Source organism: Aythya ferina, assembly GCF_964211825.1.
Source record: "Aythya ferina genome assembly, chromosome: 2".
Lineage (NCBI taxonomy): Eukaryota > Metazoa > Chordata > Aves > Anseriformes > Anatidae > Aythya > Aythya ferina.
The window spans coordinates 22,795,289-22,822,931 of NC_140297.1; the positions used below are offsets into that span (position 1 = coordinate 22,795,289).

General features: G+C 34.0%; 1 protein-coding gene across 3 annotated transcripts in view; it reads right to left on the reverse strand.

Moving 5' to 3' along the window:
- LOC311430658 (ATP-dependent translocase ABCB1-like) overlaps nt 1-27,643 on the reverse strand; it is a 53,423-nt gene that overhangs the window by 18,360 nt on the left and 7,420 nt on the right. For 2 of the 3 annotated variants that reach the window (XM_084507445.1, XM_084507444.1), the window contains exons 2-17: nt 21,133-21,286; nt 17,129-17,199; nt 16,741-16,773; nt 16,297-16,418; nt 15,477-15,531; nt 14,041-14,179; nt 12,685-12,748; nt 9,633-9,824; nt 8,756-8,927; nt 7,662-7,786; nt 6,652-6,823; nt 4,628-4,741; nt 3,174-3,284; nt 872-997; nt 482-685; nt 21-191 (exon numbers count right to left, since the gene is read on the reverse strand). In XM_084507445.1, coding sequence (XP_084363571.1) covers nt 21-191; nt 482-685; nt 872-997; nt 3,174-3,284; nt 4,628-4,741; nt 6,652-6,823; nt 7,662-7,786; nt 8,756-8,927; nt 9,633-9,824; nt 12,685-12,748; nt 14,041-14,179; nt 15,477-15,531; nt 16,297-16,394 — 1,743 coding nt within the window. In that variant the 5' untranslated portion in view covers nt 16,395-16,418; nt 16,741-16,773; nt 17,129-17,199; nt 21,133-21,286. Of the gene's footprint in view, nt 1-20; nt 192-481; nt 686-871; nt 998-3,173; nt 3,285-4,627; nt 4,742-6,651; nt 6,824-7,661; nt 7,787-8,755; nt 8,928-9,632; nt 9,825-12,684; nt 12,749-14,040; nt 14,180-15,476; nt 15,532-16,296; nt 16,419-16,740; nt 16,797-17,128; nt 17,200-21,132; nt 21,287-27,643 lie in introns of those variants that run through there. The other variant, XM_084507446.1, reaches the window with a different exon arrangement.

The following is a 27,643-nucleotide window of genomic DNA, read 5'->3' on the forward strand; positions in this document are numbered from 1 at the left end:
AACAAACGAGCAGTACTGACCTTGTCAAGTGCTGCCTGCACAACTGATTCACTCTCAGTATCCAAAGCTGATGTTGCCTCATCAAGCAGAAGAATTTTAGGATTGCGAACCAGAGCTCGGGCAATTGCTATTCTTTGCTTCTGGCCTCCGCTCAGCTGTGCCCCTCTTTCTCCAACCATGGTTTCAAACTTCTACAAGACAACCACACACGGTTGAACAACAGTCAGTGGCATGGTCCTTTCACCATGCAATGTAGGCAATGTAGGCAAAAGGCAATGTAAAGAAAGGGCACATCTCCCTTAGTAACCCCTGTATGTCAAAACTAACATTCTTCTCAAAAGTTATGAGGAAGCTCTGCATAGCTCTGCATATTCACAGCTCTGGGAACAGCTTCCTCGGCTAAGGAGAATCCCTCCTAAGGAACTCTTTGGTGTGAGTAGGTTGAAGGGAAATTATTTCAGCAGGACAGCAGCTTGCTTACCTTGGGTAGCTTCATGATGAAATCATAAGCGTTAGCTTCCTTGGTAGCTTTCTCAATTTCTTCCATGGTGACATCCTCTCGGCCATAGCGAATATTTTCTGCAATGGTAGTAGCAAAGAGCACGGGCTCCTGATTCACCACACCAATAATCTCCCGCAGATATCTTACATTCAAGGTCTTAATATCCTGCCCATCAATGGTAATCTAAAGGAAGGAAGCAGACATGACCCATTTACTAAGTGTTCTGGTCAAGGACTCTTTCTCCCCAGGCTGGCACATGGCTTTTGATGGGAGACTTGACCATGTCATTTGATCAAGGGCAACGAGACCGGAAGCTGACTTTGAACAACTGTGACACACAGAGCAGTCATCTGGCTTGAGGTGTCTTACCGTGCCTTCTTTGGGATCATAAAATCTCTGGATGAGCTGAACAGTTGTACTTTTCCCACAGCCACTGCCACCAACCAGGGCTACTGTCTGGCCACAGTTGACCTTGAGATTCAAGCCTTTCAGAATCTGTATGTATAAGAATAAGAATGGTTGCCAAAAGTTTATATATATGTATATATATATATATATTAGGTTATATACATATAAGATTATATATAAATATATATATTTGTACTAGTCACCATAAAATATATTATTTCACAGCCATGGAAGATACATTTTGCTTTTCTTGGGACTTGTAGAAAGGATATACATAACTCTTTGGTGGAATTGCTATTTAATATTATTTTTAAGAACATAACCTGTATTGGACTGTGTAGTGGGACTGGAGAACAGATACACATCATCCATGTGAAATGTTTACTTATTTTTACCCATGTTTCTGCTTAACCTGTTCACCTGAGTAGTGTGAGTATACAATAATGGGAGAAAAAAAGGAATAAAGTATAAATAAAAACATTTTGTATAGACAACATGTAAAGGAGTCTTTCACTACTTTATACAACTTATTTGGTTGGAATCAATTATTGAAAAGGAGAAAAGTGTATTTATGCTAATTAGTGTTCTAGAAGGACTAAGCTACAATGAATTATGCAAACATGAATGACAGCATCCACATCTGGGCTAAGTTTATTTCTCCATTCTGAATGTACAACCATGCGTTGATGCATTCAAATAGTGCCTCAAATGTACTTCCCAATGCATTGCAGCCCTGTGTCGTCATCAGCATCTCTTTCTTCATAGATTCCTACTCTCAGCACTACCACTGCCTCTTCACCCTTAGTACCAATCTGTGTGCTTCACAAGTGAAATATATCTCACTCTTTGGGGACAAGAGACACATGCAAATAACTTTTATTATGTCTTTGCTATAGTATTTCTAGATGAAAACAAAAAGTCTTGCATAATTATTAATAGTTTAAAAAATATGAAACTTACTCAATCTTCTGGTCATAATGCTATGAAGCATTTAGTCTATAGACCTTGCATGGAACTCAAGCAAACCTAATGTAAGTAGCAATAGAAGTTGTTCTAAAATGTGTGGGTTACTACCAATTTCAATGTACACTGATTTCTGTGATCAGAACTTTTTTCCTATACCAAAATAATATCCACAATTGAATCCTTTTAGACTATTTCTATCAACTTAAAGCAAACAGAGAAGAGAGAGTAAGGACAGCAAATAAACCTGTCCAATGAGATAGGAAGTAACTTGCAGTCTTCATGCCTGTCAGTTATTTTGCTGTACTTAATCTTGTTGCAAAGAAGAGTTAACTTTAACATCAGGTAGGTAAAATTTAGGCAGAAATGAACTCCTCTGAGTTATTTGACCTCCTAATTTTCCTTTTCTTTACTATAATTTATGCAATATTTTCTAATTGGTATAGCTTTAGCTTCATATAATTATAATGTCTGAAATGAGAGGGGAGAAATGTCTTTGTTCATATCATACCTGTATAAACTTAGAAAATAACCTACTGAGATCAAGTAGTTTGATCTCTACTGAGATCAAGTTTCTTCATATTTTTATATGAAGAAAAATCAACTACTTCATTAACTTTTCTGATAGAAGGAAAAGCCGAAGTCTTTTTCAAACATTTATGAGTAAAATGGCTTATAAAGAAAACTATGTCTTTCCTTTTGGCCTATCAAAACTAAGATCCCTTTAGTTAGTCAGTGATTTTCCTTCAAGGTGGGGAAATAAATAATTATATAGTGCAAAGGCACTCTTTATTAAAGTATTTTCAGAAATCGTTCAAATCTCTTCGACCTTTGCTGCATTAAGACTCCGGTTTTATGACAACACTTTAAAAAAGCAAACTTTTTTTTTTTTTTTTAATTATTATTTTTTCTGTCTAGACAGAGAAATGCAAATTCTGATCTCCAGGTCACATATAACAAGTCCTTCCGGGATCTGCTTGTCCTTTGTCATTACTTTTATGCATAAACATATTATTATGCATAAACACTTGGATTAGATGTATAAAGTATGACTATTATAGCAATAAATTTTGAAGGTTTATCACATAGTCACACTGACTATAGCTTTATTCAGAAAAGTACATTTAGCTAAGGTACAAATAATTCCAAGTTAAACAGTTGTGATGACAAAGCAGTTATACATGATTTAGAGAGTCAACCTGGAGTTGTTACATTTGCAAGAAAATGTTATTTATATGATTTCCCCCCTCCCGCCCCCCCCATGTGATATGTAATAAATATCAAGTTTCATGTACAATACCTGAACATCTGGTCTGGATGGGTAACTGAAGTGAACATTTTGGAACTCCAAGTTCCCTTTAATGTGGTCTGGTTTGTAGCCAGTCTCTGAATAACTATCAATTTGAGGTTCCTGTGTGAAATAAAACATGCAGAGAAAAAAAAAATTAAAAATTACTTCCTAATAACTTTTTTGTTTCATAAAGAAGTCTTAGAGTGCACCATTATTCTGTAGAGATATAATATAAATATAATAAATATAGATCGAATTTTAAATTTATTTAGAGAGCAAGGCTTCTGAAACATGTAAGTTGCATGGTTTGCTGCCTCATTACTATATTTCTGGTATGTTAATGCAAAATACTTTTATAATTTCTCCTTTTAACACTTTGTGTGAATTTAATATTTTGTCTTTAAAAACGTACACACAACTAGCTGTAATCTGAGATGCATTCCACTGCCTGATTAACCTGAACAGATCACTTCCAATGAGCTGTTCAGACTCTGTTCATTTAGAGCTTTGCCTTTCTGCTCTAAACATTTTGTGAGAAAGAACTGATTCACTGACCGTTAAGTAAAAATCATTAAGCAGAAACAGAGTGCTTAATTACTTCTGTTTGCATTATCATCAAGGGTAGGTCTAGAATTTGAAGTATGTACAAATAATACAAAACATGTAATTCCATTTTATACAATTTCATTAGCTCGTAAAATAACAGCATCCCTGATTTCAGACTCTCCTGTCAATTAAAGTAGGTTACCAGGTTACCTGCTAGTGTTTTATAAATTTGCTGACATTCATGCTGCTGGTGGTGCCTTTGACCCTATGCCCTGCATCAACTGTAATCACATCTCTATATGTCACCATAGATGTGACCTTCATGATAAAAACATTACAGGGTACTTCCAACACTAAGAGATCCAGTGATCCAATACTATTATCTCTGAAGCAAGAAACAATGACTAAAAGACAAAGAGGGACTGACTAATAACTATACATTCTGTCTGCTTTTATGCATATATTTATGCTTCTGAGAAAATAAATGAACTTTTTAGCATTGCCAAAATTGGATAAAATTAGAAGTTAACTATTGCAGCAAATTACTAATTATGCAGCAGCAGTAAAATTAGACTTTTTATTTATTGACAATTGAACAAATATATTCTCAATGATTTAGATATGGGAAAGTTCCATTTTCCACCTTTGTTACACAGAATCTAATTAAAAAATATGTTGATTTTCCTTCCAGTCTTAAATAGGCCTCCAATATATATATCAGGTTAAAATTTGATGCTGCGATCAATTCTATGTTATTTTATCCACATTGATATTGAAATATGTTTTCAAAACATCAGATAGGTATTTGAATTAGATCTTATTTTACTCAATCTTATTTACTTTTACTAATTTCATATCCATAAACATTACCTGCACTTTAAAAAGAATGGTCTCTGAGCAAGGCCAAAGATACTTACATTGTCTATGATATTAAATACTGCATAGGCTGCTCCTCTTGCACTAGCAAATGCCTCTATGCTTGGAGCAGTCTGTCCAATACTGAAAGCTCCAATCAATACACAGAAAAAGACCTGAAAGAAATGTTTATGGTGACATATATCAAGTCCTATTTAAGCAGAGAATTATGTTTATTTATTTATGGTAGGTAACTTTGGGTCAGAGGTTCCATGCCTGTTATGGAAGTTTAAGTAGTCTAGAATTAAAGGAAAAATGAAAGGTTCTTTCTTAAACAGAGAATAAGATTAAGAAAAGGACTTCTTAAGAGCCAGCTGTATTCCTGCATGATGTGAATGCTGCAAACAACCTCATAAGGACAGAAAAGATGACTGAGAATGAAACCTGCAAATTCTATGCAAAAAAAAAAAAAAGACACAATGTCTCAGGATTCATTGTACTAATACATTCTTTGACAAAAAATATTCCAAAGATAATTAATTTTTAATTGATCACATGAATTAAAAAAAAAAAAGAAAGAAAAAAAAAGAAAAAAAAAGCAACCACCTATTAACTGAAGCATTTACTTAGGACATGTTAAATTTCCTATATCTTGACAAAATTATAGATTCAGAAACCTTTTCAAAATTATTTTAAGATCTGAGGAAGCGTTCCCTCAAACATTGAAATATTTCCATGGACATTTTGATGTGTGTTTTCGGATCAAGTTTTCACATTTGCTCAAGAAGATTTCTCTAATAGTTGTGTGAAATTAGCTACAAGTCCTTCTAATATGCATACTTTTTACAAAACTGCTTTCTTCTTTATCAGATCTGTGTCAGTAATACATCACAAAAATACTAATTCCAGTTTTAATCCCAGCTTTTACTGCATTTGTTTATATTTAACATTAGGATGATCTGCTATACTTTTTTGCTGAACAAATGTATGGTAAAAGTGCAGCCTGTAGGTTCTGCTGTTTTTAACTATAGCATTTTTTATTCATATTACTTACGAGATTGCAGCGCTATTTTCCAAGAGTCATAACCTCTTATACCCTTGGATGCCCTCATGATACAGTGCAAGACTTGCAACATACACGCTCTAATTCATGTTTTATAAACTCCAGTTTGATGAATTGCAAAATAGACAACATATAATTGCAAAGACTTTGAACGGAAAACAGCTACACACAAGGGCATGAGTAATTGTCTGAACCTGACTAAGGTGTTCTGTATGCCTGCCTGCCCTTTAAAAAACAGGCCTCATACTGCAAAAATTCAAAAGAGACAGAATCACACATCAGAGACAATTTTTGCAAATTTGAGTGATTCATAAATAAAGAAAAATCAGGTAGCTTTAATGGGATGTAAAAATACACATATTCTGACTGGTTTCATCATGGTTAAAAAAATACATTTTTTACCACATTTCTTTGATATCTCATATGAAAGTAGAATGGTTGTCACATATAGAGAAGAATTTAAGTTATGATATATGAGTTACACTTTTCTTCCTCTGGTTAGGTAGTGACATATTTTCTAGTCACAAATATATTTTCCTTCCCCTTGCTTTTTAAAAATATTGAAAAGAGATTCCTGGGTTGTATGGAGCAAAATATATAAAAAAAAAAGGATTAATAAATGGATCTATTTAGAACACATAATATTTTTTTTTAAGTTTATGTCATTTTGCATCCTGAAAACATATTCAGTCCTTCAAATCTGAAAATAAATATCAACTAGGAAGGGTACTGTACTTCAAGTTGTGACTGAACTGCTTCTATATCAGTATGAACTTATGGAAGTCAGAAAGATGTAGAAACAGACGAAAATAATCTTTATTTTATTTGGCTTGATGTAGATTTCAAAAATCTATAGCAAAAAAAGTGTGTAGACATTTTTGGTTATAAACTTTTTTGTTAAAAAGAAAAGAAGGTACTTTGCCAATTTGGCAAACCATCCTGAATGACCCTAATTAAGTTCTGAAAATGCACTTCAGAGTATTATTTTTCAATATGATTGGGAAGTTACTGATAAATACTTACAGTGAGAACCTTGCCTATAGTGTAATCATCATTTAAGATCAAGGTAGTTCCATACCAGAAGGCCAGTGCATATGATGCATATATCAGTAAGAAAGCAACACCCATAGAGATATTGGCTGTAATAGCCTTTTTTATTCCAATGCGTTTAGCATCTTCTAAATTTTTATGATACCTGAAGAAAGGCAAAAGTTAAAGATACACTTAGACTTGTACCATGGCACACAGCACCAAAAACTATGGATGAATTAGTCAAAGAACATTACTTAGGTACTACAAGATAATACGATATATAAACCTAAGAACGTACAAAGGTAAACCTGATAAGGTATAAGGCAGTAAGGCATAGGGATAACTTAAGGTAATTTCCAAAAATGTGAACATCAGTTGAGCTGGCAGACAGAAAACAAAACAAAACAAAACAAACAAACAAAAAAAAAAACCAGTGTATTGTAATTCAGGAAAGGGCATATGAGTTCCTTGAAATAACCTGAGGTTGAGTGAACTTTGACTGTGAACCATCCGTGACAAGTTTTGAGATTATCTTTTTTAGCTTAAGATAAAAGACTAAGATATAGCACAATAATTATGTTTTATAGTATAGCAAAAATAAAAATATTGTTTAGCAGAACCCTCACAACTACTGAGTAATCAGATAACCAAAGATATCATCATCTCTTCTCACGGCACAGCCTTTTCTGTCTAAAACTGCCACTTACTATTTGAAGTGGCAGTTTATGCACTTTCCAGAGTAGAGATGATATATCAACCTAATTTGTCAATTTCTTAAAAAAAAACAAAACACCTTAATTGCTATTCAACACATCTTGTTGAAACAACAAGATATCTTGATCTTGTAAAAACTAGTAACAGACAATTTCCAGCCCCATTACCTAGCAAGCACAATGTATACCTCTTTGGGCACACTTTCAGCAGTGAAGATGCAAGAAAATTTGAAACCATCTGAAGTGAGTCCTTTAGAATCAGCTGATGAAAGCAAGAGTTGCTCTTACCTTTTAATTTCTTTTTCTTGTCCTCCAAAAGCTATTACAGTACGGATTGCACCCAGAACTTCCTCTGCCACAGCTCCTGCTTTTGCATATGCAGCTTGCTCTTTGTCAGTGAATGCAGAAAGAACCTAATGCAGGATCAAATATTTGGACTTGAGAGAAACAGAATGAATTCAAGCACTTTATGATAAAAGCCATTGTTACATTCTTACAACATGAAGACTTTTGGTTGTATTATGTATAAGTGCAGGAGTGTTTGATATTAAAATTTTTAATTATACAAAGTATTAAATCAAATAATTTAGCACTACCCATTCTCAACATCTACAGGCTGGATTTTGCACTCTGCTTTCACCCAAGAGCAGGAGATCAGACGAACACTTACACTGAGCTGGTGGGCTCACCTACTCATCTCTGGCTGCCTTAACCAGAAGGCTCAAGACTTACATTAATTGACCACAGTCTGTGAACACTCTCAGCTAGTACGTGGCACATGCCCTTCTGCTCCTGCCTCTTCCCTAACACACTCACCCAAGACAGAAAAAGCTTATATAATCTTTGAAATGTAGGGGAAGTGAAATACTAGAAAAACTGAAGGCTTTCAAACTGCAAATGTAAGACATTCCAATCCCACTGTACTTCTCTCATGCAAGTCTGCCTAAAATTTCTTAACAAAGCTGCCAATTACTCTGAAAAGAAACTGTGTCTGAAACCAAAGCTTGGTCTAACTTCTTTGATTATTTTTCAGGAGGTGTAATTATTCCTTTCATCGGAATTGAATGTGAATGAAGTTTTAAATAGTTACAGATAAGCGTTCTGCTGGTATATGTTGTTTCCTTTTCCACATAAAATATGCTATATTGACCTAAACAGCTTCAAATTAAAGCAAGTCTGCCCAATTCACTGGAATTATAAAATTGAAACTACTTGAGGGCATTTATATACAGTGCACCTCACAGCTTATGTACATTGATGTTCTCTAAAGCCATCATAATTTCCTAAGCAATACATTCCAACTGTAAGAATTGCAGGTTTCTAGATTCATTTCATTATTTTTCATTTATATAAAACCTGACATTGAATGCATAGCAGCCTACCTTTGCCCAGAGGGCTGCTGAAAGTCCTAGGACAGGACTGACTGCAAGTATTACAAGGGTTAATTTCCATCCTCTTATGAGGCCAACAATAAATCCTGTCACAAATGTTGTTACTGATTGGACAAGCAATCCAATTTTATCACCTATTCCTTCGTTAATCTTGGAGACATCACTGAAAAACAAATTACATCCAGACAGGAAGGTAAATGTAGGAAGCACAGAAAGCTTTTCAGTTTTGTTACATGGGCATCTGTGTAGATAGTCTTTATTAGTCTGTAATAGTCTGTGTAGATAGTCTTTACTTCCAATAGTTTCTCTAAAGATAGAGCAGTATATAATATGGTCACAGAAAAATTCATATTTCTTGTGAAAATGTAACGCTATATATCTGTTGGCTTCTGAAAATTTTGAAATTCTTTGCACTGCAAAGGTTCTCTTACTTTATCACAATTCCAAATTTTCGATATTTGGGAGGAACAAATATTTGGGAGGAACAGCTAAATCTTTTCATGTAAACAAGGAGAAAGAAATAGCTTGTCAAGCAGTTCAAGATGTTGAATGACCACTGCTGCAGTCAGTCATCACTGTGCTCAGCTCCCAGTATGCACAGAACTGAACCGTGTCTTCTTTTCATCAGGTTAATCTCATACTGTTAGGCTTTAGTCATCCTCAGAGTTCACAAGGGAACTTATCTCAATGCTTCTCTGATAACCTTATGACAGTGCAGCATCAGAATTATCATAAATTCAGTCTCTTTCCATGAGATAACTTGCATGAGATTCACAATGAAGTAAATGAAATTTAAAAATAAAAAGTATTGCAATCTGTACGTATTTAATGAGATAAAATAACATTGCAGAAGGTATAGTGCACTTACTCAATGAGACGAGTGTTCAGTTCTCCCACATCATTTACATCAAACCACCCAATTTCCTGTCTCATAATTGCATGAAAAAATTTTTCTCTAATTTTTTTTATTTGTCGGCCTGCTGCTAGGGTCCAAAATGAAGTTTGGATATAAGCAGCAACAAGAACACCAGCTGCTAGAGCAGAATAGTAATATGCATATCTGCAAGAAAAAAATAAAAATAAAAACTACCTTGCTAGTCTGTATTTAACTGTATGCCCGCTTCTCTTTCAGATTTGAGTTAGAGTTGATATGTTTCTATTGTAGTTTTCACTTCATTGTAAAACTTCCCAAGTTTTTTTCTGAGTACTATTTAATATATTATTATATTAATAATATATTATTATTACTTTAATATATAATATAATACTATGGTAATATATTATTATTATTTAATATGTTATTATAACTTTACAGCAACATAATAAACTAAATGATGCTCTTGTTAGACAGAAATTACTTTTTCTTCTTGTCAGTGTATCTGTTTTCTTAGAAGTTTATTTTAGAACCGTATTTGAGATACAATATCCTTTTTGCTTAAACAAATCGTGTAATTTCCAAAAATATCACAGCATTTGTGTTTTAACACATGGAGGCATAATCATATATATCTGTATGTCATATTCACAGACACATATAATACAACATGCTTGTCTACATAAATATACATATATGCATGCATGTTATAAATACTTCCCAGTTGGGGAATACAATGTGACTATTTATACATCTATTTCAATTAAATGCCACTAGATCAAAAATTATTTTGCTCCCTATTATTCTCATAACTGATATTTTATTTCTAATTAAATTCATCTCTGTGTCATAAGCAGGGTGTCATGTGAAAATCAAGAAGTGTATGAACCACTGTATTTCTCAAGCTGAAACTGATTTTAAGCCACAGTTTTAAACTGTTCAAACAGAATCAAATCAGATCTGATTTCAGTCAGAACTAGTATCAGAACCAGTTAATGGTGAAATTAAACCCGAATGAAAACAGGATAACAATAAAAATAATAATAATAATAATTAAAAAAAAAAAAAAAAAAGCTTTAAGACCCTTAGGAGCTTCACTCACAAGAAGTAAGTTAAGTCATACCAATTCTTTAGAAGCATGAAATTTGGCAGGAGTAAGCTACAGAAATCTGTGATCTAAGCTGCAGAATTCTGCTCAAGAAAGGAGAAAAGGGTTTTATAGATGAAACTTTTCATATTTTAATCCAACATTTTCAGTGACTGATATATTGTACAGTTTAGTCATGGACTTTGGAACTGTGATCATTATGAAATGAACTGTATCTAAACTGATTAATAAAATCAGTTAATGTCTAACTGAAGATTGGTTAGTTGAATATCGACCTTGATTATATTCAGATCCATTTAAAACCTACACAGAAACTACCAAACTAAAAACAAGGACACTGCTTCAAAACTCTGTAGTAAGTACTTTAGACAATTACTTTATGGTGTTATGTCACTTCAAAAAATGGTTTTATGTGTGGACTTTGTTTCATGACAAATTGTAAGAGAGGGGACTGGTATCTTTACAACATTCCATGCTATTGAAATACGTTCTGTAACTTCACTGCTGAAACTTAACAGAGAATAAATGCTCACTGCATTGTAAATTAACTGTTCTTTTTCTTTTGAGAAGTGGATTCTAGCAAACTCTTATCTGAGTAACAAACATAACCAAGACTACACATAGTTGAATACAACTGAGTAAGATCGTTGTACGAACAGTTTTTATTATTACTTTACCCACTGGCAGGCATTCTCAGAGAAACAGGGAGTGGGCACGAACAGCTTCTTCAAACTGGGAACACGCTAAATTAAGGCTCTATCCAGAAAGTTTAGAAACTTGATAAAAGAAAACCTATTCCTGTACTGTTAGTACATCCCTTATTCTACAATTCACTTCCGAAGAGAAGTTCAGGCTGCTCTGTAAACACTCTACATCTTGCTCTCAGACTTAATGTCTATAAGACAAGGTGACATGCAGGATGCTAAGAACAGATCTCCCTCACATCTGTTAGGGCCATGAGAACAGGCAGTTTTCAACATTTAGATAATATTCACAATTACACTTTCTTTTGGTTAGCTTTTCTGTTTTGCTGTACTTTTTGTTCCTTTGTTCTGTTGTGAGTCCTAGACAACAGCATGCTGAGGATGATAGGAGGGTTTCTGTTCTTTTTGATATGACATGACTTGAGGTCAGAGATTAAGTTTTTTTCATTACTATTGCCTTGAAGACCATATTGGTATTCCTGTGATCTCAGGTGTTTTTCAATACCTAATGAGGAACAAACTTCAATCTGAAGAAAAAGTTGAAGTGGTACAAGAAAATGCACATAAACTTTAGACAACCTGCATAAACCTAGTCCATGAATAGCAGCCAGTGAAGCCCCCTAACAAAACACATCTATTGGTAGATGATGTTCCTTTTTGTCTATGCGTCTGCAATATTACTCTCTTATGTAACAGAATCACTACTGACAGCTCTCAAATTCTAGATTTAAAATTGCATTTAATCTAACTGTATTTTTGTGTAGGCCAGGTATTTAAACTGAACTTGATGCTTTGGCAGGAAACTAATAACTATCTGACAATTTTAATTCTGCTTTTTATCAGTGAATGAACATAGCTCAACAAATTGATGGATGATAATCAATATAATTTTTCTGCGTAACATGTACTGCTTATAAATTCAGAGGAAGGAAAAGAGGAAGGAAGAAAATATTGATGGCACTGAGACACAGAGCACCCCTGTAAAGGGGGTGAAATGGATGAGAGTAAAAGATTACAGGGAAGTTGTTGGGAATGACTGGGAATGTTCAAGAATCTTCCCAGTGAATTCAATAATCTCAAATACAAATCTTTATTTACATACATTATTCAAGTAACCATTGTTTTTATGTTGTTTAAAGTATGCAAAATATCTATGGGAGAAGAATGGCTCGACAGCAAATTTGTGCCTACACTTAAAGCAACAACAAAAAAACAAATATCAATTTCTAATTACCTTGTCATATCTTCTTCCAGCGTGCCAAAAAATTCTGGAGGGGGAGTCACTCCAGTAAGGTTTCCTTAAAAAAAGTAAATACTTTTAATAGAGCAAGTTTTAACAAATTTATTTTCCTGCATGCTGTTCACCAAATTTTGAGTTGGTATGTCTCCTTTTGATTCTAGTAGATTTGAATGAGAGGAGGTGTGCAATTAGTTCAGGCTTCTACGTATTCAAAAACAATGATTATACTAATAGAAGGTTAGTCCTGACTCCGTTGCCTACAAGACTGCATCAGTATAACTTGAGCTTAAAAGATCTTCTTGAACATTCATTACATGCTTGGTTTGTGTTTGTTTTTTCTTTCTTTCTGAAAACAGAGTGCATTTCTATAATACCAAAAACAATTAAAAATGCAAGTCTAAATATTCACCTCACACTGGTAATTGTGGGTAGCTTAATTCTTTATGAAAACATTGTCTATAAAGTAGGTGCTGGCACTAAAATTTTTCTCCCCCACACCAGAAGTTAATGACAAATGTTTTGAGACTATAGCTGCAGCATTTTGCAATTGCAAAAATCTGATCAATTTATTGTACTTGGAAAGCAGTAGATCACAAATTACTTGTACTGATAAGGACAGTATGTCCATGTCTCTGTCTTGCAGAATAATAAGAGTAAAAATGGATGCAGTACAGAAGATAGTCACATGCATTACTTTTCTGTATCACCATGGACATTTATTTAAATGGTTGATAACTTTTTACATAATATTCCAGGCAACGAGTCTGTTCACAAGTTTAACATCTAATGTTTGGTTTCAAAGGACAACCTAATCTGGTGTAAGTGTCAATTCTCCCTCTTATATCTGCAGTGTTTGCCTGCCAGTCTGTATTTGATTTTTTACTTCTAATTTAGCAAATGAGGGGATTCAACCAATTGAGCCATGAGAAAATTAGTACTTTTATTTTTAGTAGCAAGTTTTCTGGTGGGTCTACTTACTGATCCGATTCACCTTGTGAGCTATAATTGACCTTAATCCCATTGTGAGCAAGGGAAGCAACAGGAGCTCATACTGAGAGGAGCAGAAACTGAAAGCCAGCTTCTTTCTCTTTATCATAGCCACAGTTAAACATGATTTGTTAAATGTATATTTTAATAGATTATTTGAAAAAATAATCTACTAAGGGAGAAACTAAGAACAAGGAGAAAAAAATCAGAATATATCTCTATTACAGTATAAACAACAGTTACTAATTTACACCACAGTATGTTAGCAAGTTGGGTTTGATGACACCAATGTCTCAAGTCAAGATGCTCAAATCTCTCTGGCTGTCTTCTAAATATAAAACATCGCTCTCTCCATATTCTTACCTGTGTTTCCAGCAGTAACAAAGCTATCAGTCATATCACCAAAAATTGTCATCGCAATAGGAAGACTGGTTCCATGGGCTATTGCCATTAGAGTGCCAAATATCATTAGTGATTTGTCTGTGCAACTGGAGTATCGAAACTGTGAATGAGAAGAGAAATTCAAGTTCATTGTGGTACTAGAATGTTATGTTTACAAAGCCAAGAAAAAGCTATCAATTTTATACCTGGTTGTCATAAATCTATAACTTTGTCTAATTTGCAATTAGATTTATTAAACGACTTAAATGTAGAGAAATACATTATTCTAATATAAACACTTTTATACTATAAACTCTCCAAACTAGAGAACAGTAGCATTTAAATTTATCAGTATCTGCATATGGTTAAGAAAGATCATATGAAAACAAGACAATTTGCCTTCTCAAATTTTGCACTTTAAAGTTCAAATTATATGAAATTTTAATACCATTGTGATAATTAAGGCAATAATTAATTTTACTGCAAATTCATTATTATACAGTTAGAAGAATTATTCCTAATGTACTTCAGATGTTATCAAAACTTACTGAAATCCTAAATAACTCTTGCCATTTAACTCAATAAAGTTTATGCTCTTCTCTTAGAAAGCCATTGGATAGATTCTGCGCTGTAAATACAAGTTTTACTGTTGTAAATTACAGTGTTTTTGCAATGCAATTGTACAAGTACAAGCTAGTATAGCAAAACAGAAGAATCAGGTCATTGGCCACCACCTTGCACTGTAGTTTTATTACTATTAATTCCCATATCATTGCTGTGCATTATGCACACTAAACCTACAAAACATACAATATTTCAGATTTACTAAAGAAAATCTAGGATTTACTTTGATTAAATATTAACAGATTACCTTATTTTAAAATGTACAGAAAATTAAAAAAATCTGTAATTTAAAGTGCTTTTTAGTTTTTAATTCCATGGTATTACCCTTTACTGCTGACACAGGTGACTGAAAAATGAGTAATGGACTGATAAGTGTGATTAGAACCTGACTCAGGTAATTTAGAGGATAGGATGACACTAGTAATCTCAGGTATAATTATGCCCTTTTCAATGCGTTGAAAAAAGCAACTAAGCACATAGAAATCCTGATTTATCACAAAAATTAATCTAACATAGGTGTACTTAGCATGATAACTTACTAAGGGAAGGCTTCTAAAAATCCATATCAATAATAAAACTGTTTCTTAAAAAAAAAAAAATACATTCACAAAAAAATCTGCTAGGTTGCCAAAACATATCCAATATTCTGTACTATCCATGTATTTGGAAGAGATCAGAAAATATATGCAGTTCTCTATCATTATTTTAAGCATTTAAAATGTGACACTTTGAAATGTGACACTTTTTTGCATGCACGTAAATATATGTACACATATATATAGCTTGAATCTTACCAGTGTAAATGGGCTGACCATTTTAGGCTTTTCCTCTTTCTTCTTCTTTCCCTTCCTTAAGGGATATGATAGTTTTAGTACATTTAGAAATTGACAATATTTCAAAAAATAAGAGTGCACTATGTTAATGAAGTTAAGTTAAAAAAAATATATGAAATTAATTTATGGGAAAGAATTGTGTGTAAAATTAATATGATTTATTAGGCATTATTGGGATTTTTGTATTTAAACCTCTAAATAACACCTGATAAATAGCATCAGCTCCCAACTGCTATAAATTTAAATCAAGCTCTTCACAGGCCTCTCATGTCAAGGGTACAACAACCCCATCAGGGACCAGTGATTCCACTATCTCAAGTTGTGAATTAAAGCACTATATAGCTTTCAAAACAAAAAAGAGGAAGATAGCTTATAGAATCAGATTTTCTCACATGGGAATGGAAAATTAATAAAATATTCAAGGTACTTAAAATATTGATTCCCTGCCATACAAATAATTTTACTATAATTTTTAGCTGATGACCTCATTGTATCCATGTCTATTCTGATATAATTTATACCATATTCTGAATTTCCTTTTCAATAAAATGTAGTAAATCCTGTGGACACTTAATCTTTAATAGAAAAAGAACTTTCTCCATCCTTCTGTACAAAATGAATGTGCCAATGAATCATAAGCTGATAAAAAGCTTTCTTTTACTAGGCTTTCCCACTAAAATAAAGTAAATTAAAATATGAAATTCAATAAAATACAAAATAAGATAATGTAATCTTATATGCTTCAATAAAGAACAAATTTACAATGTCTAAGAATATTTACTGTTTGCCTTCTTGTTCTTGACCCTGGCTGGATGTAGTTTTCTCATGACTATTTCCATCTTCAGTACTCTTCTGCTTCCTTTCATCTTCAGAATGCATTTTAAATTTATTTAGGGTAGTTCTCTGTAAAATAATACTTGACTGAGAAATATACAACTATTATGTCAAGGACGGTAATCTCAATGACCGCTTGTTTGACAGAAAAAATATACATATTAAAAACAATAAAGTTATTAACGTCACTCTTTGTAAGTGAATCATAGCAAAAGGCAAGTATAAAGTTGTTGAAACAAACCCAAATATTTTGTGTTTGCTTACAAATGTCTACATTTTGTGTTTCTACCTGTTTGATAGCCACAGGCCTTCTTATTTAGAATTTTCCAATTTTAGTTATTTGTGAATTTTATAAAATACCTCTGATTTAAAAATAAAAGCATTGACTTACCGTGCAGGTTGTTCTCAGTTTGCTTCTAGTTCTCTGAAAGATTATTCAGAAATCAGCTGTATTAATATGGTTAGGACATGCAACATGATTGGACTTTGCTCTTCTTATGTAAAACAGGGATGATGAACAACTTTCTCTCTCTCTCTCTCTCTCTCTTTTTTTTTTTTTTTTCTGACTCTCATTGCCTCACCTACTCTGGGGTGTAAAGTGTACGCACTTTGGACTCTGCTTCCCTTCCCTATAGGGAATATTTAACAAATAAAAGGTTTAAATAAATGGTTGTTTCCTTTTCATCTGTGAAAATAGATCTGAATAGTAATTTTTATCCACCAGGAAAAGTTATTTGCCTAATTATGCCCCTTTAAGCCTCCCTGGAATCCCTCCTTACCTTTTCAGAGACAGTGCAGAATGCTCCAGGTAACAGTAACGCTTAAGGACAAATCCATTCTCGAGCACCTACTGAGAATGAAAGTATGAGAGTATTACAAAATACTCTTTTGTTTCTTTCCACTTCTTCTAATTCTAATCCAGAAAATAACAACCCATTTATCCTGCAATAAAAACAGGAGTTTACCATAGTCACAGAATCCCAGTGTTTGAGGTGGGAAGGGACCTCCTGAGGCCATCTGGTCCAACCCACTGCTCAGGCAGGTACACCTGGAACAGGCTGTCCAGGACCATGTCCAGGTGGCTGTGGAGATCTCTGGAGACAGAGACCCCTGGACAACCTGTGGCTCAATCACCTGCACAGTAAAGTACTTCGTGGTGTCGAGAGAGAACTTCCTGTGCTTCAGTTTGTGTCCATTGACTCCTGTCCTGGCACTGGGCATCCCTGAAAAGAGCCAGTTTCTTTCTTTTTTTGCATTCTCTCCCTTCAGGTATGTCGACAAGTCGGTAGGATACACCCTGAAGTGACTCTTGACATGTCTTGTTATCTCATTATATGTCTTGTTAGCGACTTAGGATAGTGTGCATCCTTTCTTGTTTAATTGCAGAACAGCAAGAGACTTGTTAGACAAGACTCAGTTTAAAAGTTGCTTTGAAATAACTATGGTCAGCAGAAGTTTGCTTACATGTAGGTAATATCCTTCTGATTTTTAATGCATGTCCATGAAATGGACCATTTATAGTACCAGGAAATGTTTATCAGTGAGGTGTTTACTGGTGTCTGCAGGCACTACTTCACTGAAAATGATAACAAACATTTAAAAGAAATTTAAATCTTTTAAAATATATTAATTGTACTACTATTAAAATCTTTTAATATTTTAATATTTTTATATTAATATTTTTTAATATTTAAAAAAATTTTTTTACTATTTAAGTCTTTTAAAATATATTAATTGCACTACTATTGTTTTGATGTCTATAGCAAAATAGACATGTTCAATACATGTTCATGTATGTGTGAAAATTATGAAAAGTCAAATTAAATCCCTGTCCTAGAAAACAAGTAAATTTATAAGAATTTCTCTATAGATTTTGTATCACTCTGCTTGAACAAAACTTACTTAATCTGCTAACATAATTTTTGTTCCTTTTAGTCATTTATAACTGTAACCTCAAAATTTTGAATAAACTGGGTACTTTTATAATGTTTTGGAATACAAAGAATCTTATCAGAGTGAGGATTACTTCAGAAAAAAATATAAAAAACATCCATATATCAATAAAAATATACATATATAATAAATATATATATATATATCAATAAAAACATATATTGAAAAGGTTTACTCAATCCTCTCTTTATTAAGGCAGTAACCAATTTCCATTTACCTGACATAGTTTTACAACTCCCTGATTATTTTCACTAATCTTTCTTTAGAAATTTGAGCATAAGAACTTTGGGGTTTTTTGAAAGATGACCATCAGGTCCATTGAAATATTCTGGGGAGGCCATAACACAGAAGCCTGAGGCATAATTAATTCCCTCCTCCTTCTTGATAAAAATGTGGGGTTTGAATCATCTCTCCTCGTCACACCACTGCAATGACAGATCGTACTGTAACAATAAACTATAATAAGCTTTAAATCTTTCTCTAAGTCATTGTTTTCCCAGGCCATTCACAAGTCTTGAAAGTAGGGCCCCTGTTCTTCACAAAAGTATTTAAGTTGTATTTCACATGATTATAACAATTTTTGGACCACAGTTGGTTGGGGAACACAGATCATTCTGTATTGTAATTCACTATTAGTTATTCCAGATTATTTCCATGAATATAGTTACCTAAATTTACTTATCTAAGCCCCTTCTGTATATTAAAATGTCTAATATTTTATGAATAAAATGATCATCAATATTCTTCTGGAACAGCAAAAAATATATATTTGAAAATAAGGGGTGTCTTGTTCTTTGCTGAAGTTTCAACTACTCATGCTTCCAGAAAATAACTTGTTTTGAGAGAATCTCATCTCACAGATCATACATTGGTACCATGCTTTTTGTTGTTGTTTGTTTTTGTTTTTATCTGATGATGGCCAGCAAATGGAATGACCAATTAACATATGATATTGGAGTAAATGACACAGAAACTTTAATCTGAATTTGACATGTGAGTTTTGACTCACATGTCACATTGTGACATGATGACACCTTCAAAGACTTTTTAACAATATCAATAAAAACTAAATTTTTTAATGGTTTTCAATAAAAATAGTAAACAAGAAAATAATCTGAAACAAGTAATTCAAAGTATTTATGCATTATAATCAGAGAAAGGACACGCATTACTTTTTCTTTTATTTCCCTTAAAAATTAAGAGTTCGATTTTCTAGTAAGCTCCAGGTAGGTGAAATGCTGGAGAGGGCCCTAGGAATTCTGTAATGATTCTAGGATATTCAACCCTGGAATAAGTTAGAAAAACTGTGAACAAGCTCTGATTTATTGTACTCAGGAAATTCGTGTTCCATTTTAGCAGCCTTTCTCCTGTTAATCAGTGCTGGAGAAGACTACTACTTCGTACAGGAACTGTAGAGGAATTTTGCCAACTTGGCCCCTGTTCTATCAACCAGCTTTGTTCTGTATGAAGACAATTATCACACAGTCGGGAAATTACAATTTTGTGCTCCCTGAACTGTTTCACATACGCAACCACAAGACACTTCCTATAGCAATAGCTTGGCATCTTATTTGTCCTGGACTAACCACGAGGCCACATTAAATTACTGTAAGAATTAATCTTCTATTTGTTGTTGTTGTTGTTGTTGTTTTTTAAATGCTCTGAAAAGTATGTTTTAATGTTATTACAAAGCTCCCCTTTTATTGTCTGGTTTATCTAGTAAGAGGAGCTGCCATGAACTAAAGTAATGTCATGAACTTCCTATTAGCAATGTGCCAGTTTTCCGCTTTACAAACTCAGTCTGGCTTCTGAAAACTTCAATTATATTTGGCTTCAAATACTATTTGAATTCTATTTGGCTTCAAATCAACAACAGAAAACTTACATAAGGCTGCAACTTCCTTTGAGAGAGATTTCCTACATACAGAAAACAACTTTCTTGGTGCTTATTTCTCACTGAAGTTATTAAATATGACTTGATGATACATTAGTGTGTTAGGAGATAATATTTTTCATAATAATTGTTTGCAGTATAGTCTCATTTAAAATGGGAGTCTTCCTACTTTTGTAACATGAGAAAAGTATATTTAATTGAAGTTATATTTATATTAGTCTAAGTTTCAGTAAGATTTCATAGAGTATTTAAAACAGGATTAAAAAGCTACATCTTCATAGAACACGAGAAGAGATATTTTTTCACCCTCAGCACATCTGGAAGAACAAGCGACTTTTGAATCTGGAAAAATGAGATGTGTAAGTCAAAGAAATGACAACTAGTACAGAACGTTAATGTAGGCATTTAAGAGTGTTTAGGACTTTGCTTCAGCAGTTACCGTTTTTAATATGCTATATGAAAAATGATGGAAAAACAATAATAAAAGGGACTTTTTGTGCAGGTGGAAAACATTTTCCCTGTTGAAGCTGAATTAAATAGATACACCTGGTAACATTCTAACAGTACTATCAATCAAGGACTTTAACTGAACTTTTATCTCTCCCTCACTGAACCACCTTGATTGGATGTCTTCTCCAATGCACAAAGGGCTGAATACACACAATGTAAAAGTGTATAGCAGTTATTGATTTGTTACTACATACAAAAGACAACTCAAATTAATGAACTACTAAACCAAGTGTTAATATTATCAATGCCCTGAATAAGAAACAGAAAAAGTCTTTGCTGGCCAAGAAGTGCTTGGTGAAATGGGGTAATTTCACTGCCCCAGAAAAGATCCTGAAGCTTTTTGCTTCAGATTTTATTCCTTTTTGTGATGATGTTTTCCCTCTTGAATCCTTGAATTACTGCCTATCTCCATCTCAAAAATCTTACCTTTATGATTTTGTCTTTCTTATCTTGATTTTGTCTTTCTTATCTTGAAGAATTCCACCCTGTTATCTTTTTTTTTGCAGCTCTATCTGCAGTTTCCTCAGACGTCTAAGAGATGGTTATGCAGCTGTGCTTTGGATCACAGGTAGCTGAACACCTGTGGAAGAGAAATAGGAGGTTACAAAATCAAGTCATTACATATAAAATATATAATAGTACTAATATTATGTCCTATACAGAACCCAAAGCTATTCATATTGACTTATTCCCTTCTACAATACTACCTAAAACTGCATTTAATAAATATTGCATTCTATTCCATACAATTTGTGAAATGTTTGGATTTGCACAGGAAATTATGACAATAACATAGCAGCTAACCCTGTTGTTCAGTTTCTCTCTGTGAGCACAGAATTCCAAAGTTTTATTTACTCATCTGTTCTATAATTACAGTTCATCATGCACCTTATAAATCACAAAAATGAGGAGCAAAAGAGACCTCAGAATGGCATCCTTTCCATTCTCCTTCCTCCAGATCAGATCAACTATTCCAACTGTCATTCTTGACAGACACTTCAATTCTGTCACTCTATTGGTAGTTTCTAAAAACAAGCATGGAGACTTTTCAAAAACATCCAACATCTGAAGAGTTAGAAAGTTTTTGTGATGTTTAACCTAAATTTCTATTGGTATATGTTAGACTTGTCACCCTTTTCCTAACCACAGCAAATATGAAGAATAATTTAGTTCATTCTGCTGCATAGTACCTTTAGAATTTTAATACTGCTTTCATAAGTGTTGTCTGTCCACTCTAGACAACAAACAAAAAAAATCCATTTCCTATAACTCTTCCTGTATCTCTTGATATATCCTCTCCCTATATTTCTTGATAGTTTGTTTTATTGTTTTTGACATTGCTGTCCTCTGGACTCAAACTCTTTTTTTTTTTGAAGAAAGGATTGGGAGACTTCCCTATTTCTTGCAAGTTTTCATTAAACACCTATCAAAATTATGAGGAGGCTTTCTTTGCATTAGGAGCAATGGCTCAGGCTTGTATTCACACCAAAAAGGTGTGTTTTTGTTGTTGTTCTTGCTGTTTTTCATGGGTATTCCTACAAACTTTCATCACAGTTTCTTTCTTAATTTCTCCAGGAATAAAAGTTGTAAACAGAAAAATCTTTATTTCAAACATAGGGAAATATTTTTAATTTCTACAACTAATTTGACTTTGTGCTACAAAGTAGTTACTTATTTTATTTAACCTTGCACTTTGAATTTTGTTACTGTAGTGAAATGATGAAAAATAATTGCTTCTTTCAGTTAGTCTTGTGAGGGATGAATTAAGGCACTATGACAGTGAAGCAAATGAACTTATACTGTAAGAAAAATGCGGTCCTATAGGCAATTGCATTCAGTTATACCATATACACACTGGTTCACAATCTCCAAATCTTTTAAAAAGTTGTACCCACAGACAGTAGGGTTAATGCTTCCTGTTACCAACTACTACTGCTTCCAGAGTCATACTGCCACAGTTCTTTACCCTTTGCATGCCGTGACTGTCACACAACTCTGACAATGATTTGGGTAGATTCTTCAGGAAGATGCCAATTATGATATCAAGATGTGCCTGCATGTGATCACTTTGCAGTAAATAGTGCTAAATTATTAACCATAATGGTGCTAAATTATTAACACTGAGGAACTAACTCATCAGGTCTTCATCATATTTAAGTATATGATATTTCTGTATATAAGAATAATATAATATAAGAATAAAATTTATTTTTGTATAGAATATATAAGAATATAATGTGTTTCTTATATAATATGAGATTTCTGTATATTGTGACCAGATACATTTGGGCTACAATTACTGAGGAGGCAATTATCCATAGTCATTCTATTGACCCAAACTAGATGCTTCACTGTCCAGTTAATTTATCTGCATCTTATCTCAGCTTCCCATTTTCCTCATTCCATGAGGGTTCATTAATCTTAATTGCCATGAATTTATTTCCTAAAGTCCTAACAGATAGCTAATTGGAACTCCTTATCTTTCCTCCTCTCAGGCATAAGCTCCTGGTTTGCTTGCAGCTTTAAGCCGTCTTTAGTCCAGGATCTGTCAACAGCTGATACTGGTGGCAGAGAGAATGGAAAAAGGGGGTCAGGAAGAAGCAAGCACATTGACATTGATCCTAAAGAAGATACATTTATCTGATTTTACTCACTACAACTGCTAGACTCCCTGCAGACTGGTTGTTTTCCAGGTATCTTTTTCATTTTCTGCTTCTATTTCCTATACAATATTATATAAGAGATAGTATTTCTTATGCATAAAGAAATACATGTTATGGAGTGTGGCTCATCTTTGATACTCAAAAATGTTTTCTTCACAGAGACACAAAAATGCCCAAGACTCATAACTTACTCTGGTTTCTACTCTGGTTGAATTATGATAAATCTATTCCCATACTACAGACAGATCATCTCTTTTGTAAGCCATAGTTCTTCAAGTCATTTGTGAGCACTATTCAGGTTTCCTCATTAGAGGGCAGCTGCATAGCATCTAGATGTCAGTTTGTGATAGCTGATCTGGTTTATCCTATATGCTTCATATGTTTTAGATGACAGAGAAGTTGTCTCCCTAAGACAGTAAATATTAATTCACACCTCTCTTAGTTAAAAAATAAAATGAAAGGCAGTCCTAGAAAAACTCCTAAAAATCATTTATTTACTGTCTTGTCTTCACAGCAACCACCTCAGGTGTTTAATAAGCAACTATCTTAGGGTACTACATATAGAGGTTAATGTAATTTCATTAATACCTATACAATATTAATATTATTATTTTATTTAAACATTTCCTAAACTATTTTCTTACCTATTAAAAATACCATTTTCATGGTTTTGATTTTTTTGTTTGTTTGTTTGGTTGGTTGGTTTGGTTTGTGTTTTTTATTTTATTTTATTTTATTTTATTTTATTTTATTTTATTTTATTTTATTTTATTTTATTTTTATTTTATTTTATTTTTTCCAGTTGAATTTCACTCCAGTTCTGACAAGCTGGCACATCGCAAATTCAGTCTGTACAAGGCATTCTGATTCCAACATGGTTTATTGCTCTACTCCTAAATATTATCCATATCAAAAGCCACCCATTTCCCATGCATTTCTCACTGATACTTTATTAAACTTCTGCCCTACAAATCATTACTTTTTTTTTCTTAATCATTTATTACTTATCTCAAAGTAATGAAATAAGTAATAATTTTTTATATTTTGTATAAAAGCAACATATCATATTAAACCACAACATGTTCAGTAAAATTAACAGAAGTGATAAGTATGGCCAAACTCACAGAGAAATAGTGGCAAGATGCCCAGTAAACAGCATAAAGAAACAATTCAAAGTAAAGAACAGATATGAAGTATTTAACTAATCAGTAAGTCTTGGGGGTCTTCCCCAGGGCTTTATCCCCTTCCCTGTGAGAACTGTGAAATCATAAGATGATTTCTGGTCTACTTCCTAGACAGAACAGGAGATGGAGACCCCAGGGCAGAGCCAGAAGGACTGGGGGATGGCTCCACAAACAGTTGGTGTTCACAGAAGCCTCGAGGCTTAGGATGGTGTTTCGGCACCATCAGAAGCACTTGAAGGAATGTAGCCATCCCTGCTCGTGTCCCATTACCTCACCCTTTGCTCTGTACACTTCCTGCTCTCTGACTCAACCCTGACTCACCCACTCTCTGCCTAGTTTATATTCTACTTGCACACGGTGACATGACACTGGGTGAAGGTCATGACATTAGAAGTAATTCCTTGATTTCTTTTTATAGCCAGACACAAATAATGAATGGTTTACAGCTCTTCCTGACTAAAAAAAGATGTTCAGAGCAGCCCTGCTTTCTATTACCACCATTCATGGAAAGCAAGTGATTTGTTCAGTACCCAGCAATGCTTCGGACAGCAACTCTTAGCTCATTTGAGGACCTTTGCCAAACTGAGATATCAGCTATGGTAAGAGGAGGCCTCTATTCCTCGCCTTCAGTCTGTCTGTGCCTGGCACACTAGGAATGTTGTTCCAGTAGAAATCAGACATCCTAAGGCCCATGATCCTCAGGATTCATGGGCTCCACCTGTGGCAAGCTATTAGTGAATGCTGTACAGATTCCTCAGAGGGAGAAACCTCTAAGGGACCTTGTATAGTCAATACTATGAAACAGAACTGCATTAACCTTAAAGAATTCAGAAAGTGAATGTTTTAAACTACTTTACATTTAGTAAGTATCTTGGCATTCAGTAGCATGCAAACAAAGCCTTTTGTCTAACCACTAGAGAAAATAATCTCATAGTTATTCCATGTTACATGGCATTTGCAGTAGACATTACAGCATTCTGCATGGTGCCCAGGAATAGTTTTATTGCTAGGTTATTCCAGCCCCAGGAGATGATAGATGATTTCTGCAGGCATCACTCACAGCTGGTGAGCAGTTCATGAAGAAGTCCAATGTGCTGGCAGATAAAAGCAGGTGTGTCTAGAACAGGGCCTGGTCCTATAGCCACCACTGATTCCACAGTGCTGTGCGCACAGTGGAAGAGAACACATCTGCCTGGGTCATTTGTGAAACATCTTGCCAACATGTTGGCAAGTCTGCCTACTATTGTGTGTGACAGGACCGGGGAGAATTTCTGACGCACCAACTTAATTGTCCAAATCTAACATGTGTGTGAAACCATATGTTTACAAGTAAAAAAAAATATATATTTCAAAATGGTTACTGTGGTACTTCATCTTGGTGCAAATACACGTGTGACTAACTCTTTCTGAACACTGTTGTGGTGGGTCACTTCACAGGACAGAATTACCACCTATTTTCATGTTTCAGGTAGAGTGAGCTGTTTAAGGTCTCTCAGAGAAAGTATGCATACAAGCTTCTATAAGGCCTAAATATGAAAATAAGCATCATGACTGCCTGAATGGTCTTTTCATGCACTGGGGGTTACACTAGGCAAGTACACTTAATGTGTTACAGAGTTCATCTTGTTTCACTGACCTCTGGTACACACTCAGTCAATTTCCTCTGGTTCACAGGAGCTTTAAGATAGGAAAGCAGAATGATGACTATTCCAAGTTTTCATAGTAAAATGTTCCCCATAAACATTTTAACCCTGGGAATGGGTCAAAGCTATCCCATCTTCTTTAACGGGCCACAACTATGGCAGTGATCAAAACATGTTTGTTCAAGCATGATACTAACAGCAGTGTTTCATCCTGCCAAGGTGATCTCCTCCCAGTGGATCACATGGATAGAGATAAGGGACTTGATTGTCATGCCATAAAATATGAGTCACAGATGTGTTAAACAATGATAAGAGATAGAAGAAAGCAACAATGACACTCTTCACTGAGGAAAATTGTCTTTCTTCTTAATATATATTTATATGAATGTATGTGTTTTATAATTTATGAATATATATATCTAAAAAGCGATGAACAATAGAAAAAATAAATGTCTATATATATCTTCAGTGCCAACAAAATATGAGTAGAAATAACAAGTAACATTATAAAAACCCTCTCTTGTGAATCAACTTTGAATTGGATGATGATAAAGGTAGTCAGACTTTTGTGTCTCTTTAGATATGGGTATATAATACTAGCCTAATGACTTTTAAGAGTAGGTCCTCACAGTTCTTGATATCTAGGTTTGCCTTACAGTTTTTCAGTGAGCCCTTTATTAAGTTGAAGACAGGTCCATAAAGGTATTCTGTACAGATGGATTTCTGCACACCCTGAGAGCCCTTTTACTCCAATAACAGTCAGCCAGAACACAGCTGTCCATTATTCAGAGCAATATACATAATGAATATGCTAACATTTCTCTATCCAGCATTAATAACAAGAATATATTGAAAACTCAGTCCCCAACTTTCCTCCTGAAAATTCATGTTACTATGAAAGCAAAATAGGCTTCTGTGAACCAGTTGCAGAATTGGAACAAAACCAGTAGTAAAAACAGACTCCCACACTGTCTAATCCTGCTTGGTTGTGTTGCTCCTAAAACTTGGGATAAGATAACAATAACAATTTACCTGACTGCAGCACAAACAAGAGTAATTGTTTAAACCCTGAGGGAACTAAATTCAGAAACTTGCATAATGTGGCTTGTGGAACTTGAGGATTAGCCGGTCTTAACTAGTAAACACTGCACACCCCTAAAAAGTGCTGCATCAGAGTGGAATGTGATCATCTGCTGCATGGCAGGAAGAACCTCCTGCAAGAAATGTAGTAGGTGAATGTCTCAGAATAGACATTCTGAGTATCTGAGCACTGAAAGGAGGTTTGGCTAGTATATTATTCCACCTTGAATGACACTATAACATTGTAAAGTCCTATGCATTCTGGAAAAAATATTAGAATTGGTATATGGACATCTACCTTGGACAGTATCCTTGGAGATAACAGAATCACAGTACCTTTAAAGAAGCAGTCGTACAAAGGTTAAGC